The sequence below is a fragment of the Myotis davidii genome, unplaced genomic scaffold (genome assembly GCF_000327345.1).
Source record: "Myotis davidii unplaced genomic scaffold, ASM32734v1 scaffold184, whole genome shotgun sequence".
Taxonomy (NCBI): Eukaryota; Metazoa; Chordata; class Mammalia; order Chiroptera; family Vespertilionidae; genus Myotis; species Myotis davidii.
Window position 1 is genome coordinate 5,192,189 of NW_006297021.1, and position 8,550 is coordinate 5,200,738.

Below are 8,550 nucleotides of genomic sequence, written 5' to 3' on the forward strand. Positions count from 1 at the left end.
CTCGCCCGCCGGGAAAATGGCTGGCCGCCGGGAGGCTGGGGCGGAGCCGGCTGGGCGGGTGTGCGGGAGGTCAGTTTGTCCGCAGCGGCGTCACTGTTAGTGTGTGGGACAGGCCTGCTGTCACTTTCCGGTTCTTTCCCAACCATTCAGTTGTGACGAGGACGGTCAGCTCCCGGGAGCGTCCTCGACCCTGGCCCTGCGTAGGTTCCGGTTCTCGCCTCACTTCCGGGTCTCAGGAGGAAGTGGGTGGTTGACCGGGCAACCGCCTGGCGTCCCTTAACCCCTCCCTCCTCCGCCAAGTTTAAGTGAGGAGGCGAAAGGCGCCCTTGGTGTCAGTGCCCACGGCGCTGGGACGGGGCCGCTTTCTACAGAGTGTCGCTGGCCGCCCACTGTTAGGGGCCCTTCGCCTGCCCGCGGAGGGAGGGGTCTCCCAGCGACCGCTGTGCTGTTAGCTGCCCCGGGTCGGGGCGCAGACCTGGGACATAACGTGGACACAACGGCTATGCGGACACTACAGAGAGAACTTCTTGGGCCCATTCCCTGTTTTTCCAGACACGTCGTAAATCTAATGGTTTAGTTTCTAAGGAACCCACTTCTGGGGCGGCATGTTCAGGCCCTTAGCATGTTAAGATACTTAAATGTCTCTGTTTCGAATCTATAATTCTGTCTTCTGAACCCACAGTTGATAGGACTGGTCCATGTTAGGGGGAGGAGAATTAATGCTGATTGCTTACAGTGTGTCATATGCTGTGTCAAGTCTAGAACATTATCTCATGTATTCCTCACAGTAACCTTATGAAGTGAAAATTTACGGATAAATTAAAATGTACAGGGAGTTTAAGTAACTTGTTCAATTAGGTGGGGAGTGTTTGACTCCACACCCTGGCTACTTTGGGTGCCAGGCTTGTTTTTGAACTATTTTTATTTTCAAAGAAAAACTCTCCAAAGGTTTTTTTTTACAGACTTGGAGCACATACACACACAGTACATACATTGTAACCTAAAAATGATACACACCTGCTTAAGAATTGTATATTCAGCATTTTTAGTTTTTCCGATAACACTAAAGTTAGTAAAAGTTTTCACGTCTCTATAAAAACACATACCTATATTTGCCTTCACAAAAGTGAAGCTATTTTTTTTTTTCATTTTAATTGGGGAGGGACAATTTGTTACAAGGAAATCTTTCATCTTGACCATCTAGAATTGTCATTAGTAGCTCTGTTAACATGAGGAATAGTATTAGGCCTTAAATGATTGAGAGATCATAAAAAATTTTCAGCTGTGTTAAGATTGTGATTAGTTCCAAGATTAATATAAAAACGATCTAGTTTTGCCCTAGCCAGGTGGATGGAGTGTCAGCCTGAGAACTGAAGTGTCCCAGGTTGATTTAGGTCAAAGGCACGTGCCTGGGTTGCAGGCTCAGTCCCCAGTGGGAGGGGTGGGGGGAGGCATGCAGGAGGCAGCCGATCAATGGTTCTCTCATCATTTGTGTTTCTCTCTCTCTCTCCCTTCTTCTCCAAAATCAATAAAAATATTTTTTAAATAAATAAAATGATTTAGTTTTCACTCTGCATGTGCGTGCTGAGTTAAGCTTTCTGTTTTACATATATTAACCTTAAATACTTTTGTGTTTTTTAAAATTTATTTGCTAGTTTTCAAGTATTTTCTGATTCTGGATCTAATACTGCAATGTTTAGTGATACAAATTATGTAAGCAGTCAAAGAAATTTCCTAACTACTTGAGATACTTTATTAGAAATTACTCAGGAACCTTAAAAGTAACCATAAAAAGTTAAAAATAGAGAAATGAAGAAAGTATTATGATAATGAAGTATTTATTATGGGATTTGATTGTTAGAGAACCTCAATTTTTGTTCCAGTATTTTGTTCATAATTTCCTGGGTAAATAACCTTTGAGCTAAAATTTTATACTTAATTTCAGTGTCTTCCTTTCAACGTAGGAGAAAATTGAGCTAAAATTTAATACTTAATTTCAGTGTCTTCCTTTCAACGTAGGAGAAAATGCTTACTTGGTGAAGCCAGACATACAGATCTGGAAGAGTTAAAAGTCTGGGGTTGTTGCCCTACCTGGTTTGGCTCAGTGGATAGAGGACTGGCCTGAGGACCAAAGGGTCCCTGGTTCAATTCAGGTCAAGGGCACATACCTTGGTTGCAGGCTCCTCCCTGACTTGGGGCCACAGTCATGGCTCATGCAAGAGGCAACCAATCGATGTATTTCTCTCACATAGATGTTTCTCTCTGTCTTTCCCTCTCTTTTCCACTCTCCCTAAAAATCAATGAAAGAAAGTCTGGGGTTGTCTCTTGAGCTTCATTTTCTCTTCGTATGGAAGTGATGGCTTCCTCATGGGGTGCTGTGGGGATTAAATGAGAAAATCTTTATCACATAGACGTGTCTCAGTATTAGTTTCTTTCACTTCATAATTCAGGTGTCTTAAAAATGAGAATTTTTATCTTATGTATAGCTCTAGGTGTTCGTATGCTATAATTAGCTTCTAAGCCCTGATTATTAGATTATTAGATAAAGAATATTTGAAATAAGGTTCCCCTTTATTTTATTTATTTTTTAATATATTCTTATTGATTTCAGATAGGAAGGGAGAGGGAGAGAGAGATAGAAACATCAATCATGAGAGAGAATCATTGATCGGCTGCCTCTTGCACACCCCCTTCCGGGGGTCAAGTCCAGAACGGGCCATGTGCCCTTGACCGGAATTGAACCCCGGGACCCTTCAGTCCGCAGGCTGTAGCTCTATCAGCTGAGCCAAACTGGTTAGAGCTCCCCTTTATTTTTTTATTTTTATTTTTTATATATATATTTTAGCCCGCAACCAAGGCACATGCCCCTGACCAGAATCAAACCCGGGACCCTTCAGTCCGCAGGCCGACGCTCCATCCACTGAGCCAAACCAGTCAGGGCACCCCCTTTATTTTTAACCTTCAAATTTTGTGTGGTTTTTTGGGGGGCAGGGCGTGTACAGGAAAATATATAACTTCCTTATTTTTCCTGGAGGAAAATTAAGTTCTTAAGAAATCTACTTACATACCTACCTGGGCAAATGGGCATAGATAAGACCTTTGTTTAAAAGAATGCTATGCAGGTGTGAGGACCTCAGATGTGTAGTGCCACTTTGTCATATATCTGAGGTTAAAGAGTTGCCCCTCAATTGTGAGTACCTACAATTTTCAGGGAGTAGCTTCTTGCTTTGTATTACCTTACTGCAGACAGCCCCACTGTATGTATTTTACTCATCTAATATTTCTGTTCTTATCATTAGAATAATAATATTGGGATCTAAAACAGTGATCTGCTGTGTGTATGTGGTGTGATAAATTAGAGTTAATTTTTTGTTTCTCCATCTTTACTAAGACAGAACTCTTTCAAATAGTGTTAAATCTCATAAGGATTAAAAACAACAACAGATTTGAATAAAAACTAATCTTATGCAAATTTTGGTGATATCTGGTGCTATATTTTTTGTGTGACTCAGCTATTTTTAATTGATTGAATGTGTTCCAGGTGCTATACAATAACTAAATCAGCAATTCAAAAAAGCTTACTTAGAACCAACTGCTGAGTTATCTACAAAAATATAATGATCCAATGCTGACTTTACTGTAATTCTGTTAGTGGCTTAGTCAGTTGTTGCCAGAACATGAACCTAAACCTACTCTGGAAATAGTTTAGGTTTCAGAATTATCTCTTGTGGCAAAATAAACAAGCCATTAAAACTAACATGATGGGAAGCTAAGAGCTACTTCTGCCTGCTTTAAGGAAGTCCAGGGGTACGATAGGAAATTAAAGGTGTAGTGTCTCTCTGGAGTCATGCTTGTCATTGATTGAACTGTAAATCCTGCAAATGCAATTGGGCAGTAATCTGCAGCATAGTCCTTGAATTTCTTTAAGTTTTACAGCTAGAGTCTGGCCTGTAAATTTTATATACAGGATTTTTTTGAGATTCAAATGAAGTGTAGACTTCAAATATGGCAGTAGGTAAACTGTAAAGTGGTATACAGTGAACCTGACCACACAAAATACTTTTTTAAAAAAATTCTTGTTCGTGGATATTTTTTCCATTGATTCCTAGAGAGTGTGGAAGGGAGGAGAGAGACAGAGAGAGAGATTGAGAACTGGTGTGAGAAAAACATTGACGTGAGAGAGACATGTGGACTGATTGCCTCCCACATTTGTCCCTACTGGTGCTGGGGAACCTGCAACTGAGTTACCCTTGACCGGGAATCGAACCTGCAATCCTTAGGCCCTCAGGCCGACACTCTAACTGGTCAGGCCACATAAAATACTTTCGATTATTAGGTAGCCACACATTTTTTAAAAAATATATTTTTATTGATTTTAGAGAGGAAAGGAGAGGGAGACAGAGATAGAAACATCAATGATGAGAGAGAATCACTGATTGACTGCCTCTGCACACCCCCGACTGGGGATCAAGCCTGCAACCTGGGCATGTGCCCTTGATGGGAATTGAACCTGGGACCCTTCAGTCCGCAGGCCGACGCTCTATCCACTGAACAAGACTGGCTAGGGCACATTTTGTTTTTAATATTGATTAATGAATATTAGAGTTTTGTGTTCTCTTTTTTTTAATATATTTTTATTGATTTTTTACAGAGAGGAAGGGAGAGAGATAGAGAGCTAGAAACATCGATGAGAAAGAAACATCGATCAGCTGCCTCCTGCACATCTTCCTACTGGGGATGTGCCCGCAACCCAGGTACATGCCCTTGACCGGAATCGAACCTGGGACCTTTCAGTCCGCAGGCTGACGCTCTATCCACTGAGCCAAACCGGTTTCGGCTGTGTTCTCTTTTTTATTAGTTTATTTCTAAATATACTTTTATATTTGATAACATATGGTCTTTGTATGGGAACTAATGTATTTTTAATGTACACATACTAAAAAAGAATGTGGTCTTATGGTTTGAGTTCATTCTAACTTTTCCAATTCTGTGAAAGATAACTAACTTGAAAAATGCTGTATGTGCTAATACACAATAGCCTGATTTTTCCTTTTCTTTTTTAGAAACATTAAAGGAAATTGATGATGTCTATGAAAAATATAAGAAAGAAGATGATTCAAACCAGAAAAAACGCCTACAGCAGCATCTCCAGAGAGCATTAATCAATAGTCAAGAATTGGGAGATGAAAAAATTCAGATTGTCACACAAATGCTCGAATTGGTGGAAAATCGAGCAAGGCAAATGGAGCTTCATTCACAGTGTTTTCAGGATACTGCTGAAAGTGAACGAGTCTCAGATAAAGCAAAGATAGATGCCAGCCAACCAGAAAGATCTTCAAGGAGACCCAGAAGACAGCGAACCAGTGAGAGCCGTGACTTATGTCACATGACTAATGGCATTGAAGACTGTGATGATCAGCCACCTAAAGAAAAGAAATCCAAGTCCGCCAAGAAAAAGAAACGCTCCAAGGCCAAGCAGGAAAGGGAAACGTCACCTGTGGAGTTTGCAATAGATCCCAATGAACCTACATACTGTTTATGTAACCAAGTGTCTTATGGGGAGATGATCGGCTGTGATAATGAACAGTGTCCAATTGAGTGGTTTCACTTTTCATGTGTTTCACTTACCTACAAACCAAAGGGGAAATGGTATTGCCCAAAGTGCAGGGGAGATAATGAGAAAACAATGGACAAAAGTACTGAAAAGACAAAAAAGGATAGAAGATCGAGGTAGTAAAGGCCATCCACGTTTTAAAGGGTTATTTGTCTTTTATATAATTCTTTCAGAATTTACTTTCAGAAAATGTTTTAGGGTAAATGCATAAGACTATGCAATAATTTTTAATCATTAGTATTAATGATGTATTAAAAGTTGTTGTACTTTGTCTGTGACCTTACTTTTCTGCACTGAATTACCAAATATTTTGAACCAGGTAGTCTGTAGATCACTGGTGAAAGGAGCAGGGAAGAGGGAGAGGGTGGGGTGACCATTAGGAAAACTTCACAACCCATGCCTATTTCATTTTCACTTAAAATGTGATTCTATGTTTTGGGCTAACACCAAAGTTTTGCTGGCATTTTTTAAGTTCTACGTGCTTAAAAAATGTTAGATAATAGTTGGAGTTCTCTGCAAGCATTACAGTTATCCTGGGTGATTTAAATGTGAGCACTATATACCGTTTAGAGCTTTCTCCCTGACCCCGTTTACACATACACTTGTTCATCTCTAGTCTTCCTAGGATTTAAGGAATTAGAGATGGTAACTTGGGATTCCATGTGGAATAATGTGCTCTTATTAGAGCGTTTGCTGCTGTCTTTTCATGGAGTAGCATTTTGATACACGGTTAGAGGCCCATTTATAAATGCTTTGCTGCTGCTGCTTAGACACAACCAATCTAATGCTTAATAAGGGACCTGTGTTTTGTTTTAATTGGGACAGGTAAGAGTGGTTAGAATGCCAAAAATGCTGTCACTGACTTATATTGGCAAAATTGGGGTTATGTAGTATGGTTCAAGGTTGAGCAATGAAAAAAAAATCAATCCTATTTAATATTTTCTACGTTGACCCACCGTTGGGAAGCCTAGACCCAGGCCTCTCGCTGGGCAAAGGGCATATACTTGTCTTTAAATATTGCCTTCATGTCAAACAGTAGCTTAAATAGTTTTGCTAGTGGCTATAGTTCATTGCTGTCCCAATGAGTGATTATATATTATTTTAAGTAACAGTGCATTTACTTCCTTAAGTTTCTGGTATTGGTGCTGTTGATGCCTTCACATTTAATTAGCTAACTATAACAATGCAATTAATAATGTGCTTGTAAACAGAATTTTCCAAAATCCTAATATTTTAAGGGTAAGGGATGTATGTCCATATATTCAGAGAATTTTTTGGGGGGTGGCAGGGGGCAGCAGATTGACTAGCCCTTATATTTATGTTTAACATACTTTTTATTCCTCATTCCTAATCTGATGATCTTGATTTTTTTTTGATTAACGTGAAAAATTCTGTCTGCTTGTTTGGAAAAAAAATTGTTTTTTTTCTTCTAGCTCTCCTGTGTGACTTTTAGGCATGTCCTCCCACCTCAGCTGGGTGTCAGGTTATTCGTGTGCACGTAATAGGAGGTTGGCTTAAATATCCCCAAGGTTCTTTGGAAATCTTCAGTATTTTCACTGTAGTGAGGATTTTAATAATCACATGACTTGTTTTTCTCTTTCATTAATTTTGTCCTTCGTTTTGAGGTATGAAGATATTTATTATTTTTCTTTTTTTTCTCTTAGTCTTTATTGTTGAAAGTAATACATAGGTCCTCCTTTTTCTGAAGACACTTTAAAGGCAAGCTTAGAGACAGGTAAATGCACAATATTTTATTAACTTCTGTCCTAAGGATATTGATTGGTGACTAGAGTTCATTATATTCCTGAACAAGGAATATTAGTATGATTAAGATTTTATTTTATTGTAACTTGTTGAGTTTTAAAATCCTTTTCTCTCTCGAGAATATAGCATTTTGTCTTAATAATTACATCCTTGTTACCAGGATAGAGCTATTTACCTGATATCATTAAAAATATGAGTATGTGCAAAGCCCCCAAAAGCTTTTAAATGTGACTTACACAGGATTCAACACTTTTTCTTTCTTTCTTTTTAAAAGGAATACATTTTTATTGATTTCAGAGAGGGAGAGAGAGAAACATCAATGATGTGAGAGAATCATTCATTGATCAGCTGCCTCCTGCATGCCCCTTACTGGGGATTGAGCCTGCAACCTGGACATGTGTCCTTGACCAGAATCGAACCCAGGACCCTTCAGTCTGCAGGCCGATGCTTTAGCCAGTGAGCCAAACCGGCTAGGTCAATCAACACTTTTTAATACATAAATTTGATTAGGCATATCAGTAAATAATAAACTTCCAAATAGAAGTGCCCAAGTTTGAATTAGTTTTGACAGGAAAACAAATGTAGAAAATCGTGAAAGATGTGCTCTCTTGAAGACCTAACGTTTGAAACAGTTTTATTTTCATGAATTTCTTTTTGTTTTCTATACCTAAAAGGAATAGAAGCCTTAAGTTAGCATAACATTATGACTGGCATTTTTTAATGTATTATATATTTCATATCTTTTTTAAAAAATATTTTTATTGATTTCAGAGAGAGGAAAGGAGAGGGAGAAAGAGATAGAAACAGCAATGAGAGAATCACTGATTGGCTGCCTCCTACACGCCCCACACTGGGGATCGAGCCCACAACCTGGGCGTGTGCCCTGACCAGGAATCACACCATGACCTCCTGGATCATAGGTCCACGCTCAACCACTGAGCCGCACCGACCGGGCTAGATTTTAGCTCTTATGTCATGCTTACCAATGCATACCATATACCAGTGGTTCCCAAACTTAACTCACAATGGAATTACCTTGAGAGCTTCAAAACATACTGGTACTTGTGTCCCACCCCCAGCAATTGTGATTTAATTCATTTAAAATGTGGCTTAAGTATTAGAATTTTAAAAAGGTCCCCAGATGCTTCTCATGTACAGAAATGTTGTAGAAC

At 39.4% G+C, this 8,550-nt stretch overlaps 1 protein-coding gene across 1 annotated transcript; it reads left to right on the forward strand.

Moving 5' to 3' along the window:
* Positions 1-16: 16 nt before the first annotated feature.
* ING2 (inhibitor of growth family member 2) lies at positions 17-5,892 on the forward strand. Its single transcript, XM_015569746.1, has 3 exons — positions 17-58; positions 113-200; positions 5,064-5,892. Exons 1-3 carry the CDS (start codon positions 17-19, stop codon positions 5,732-5,734), a joined length of 801 nt encoding a protein of 266 aa, XP_015425232.1. The 3' UTR covers positions 5,735-5,892.
* The last annotated feature ends 2,658 nt before the right edge of the window (positions 5,893-8,550 follow it).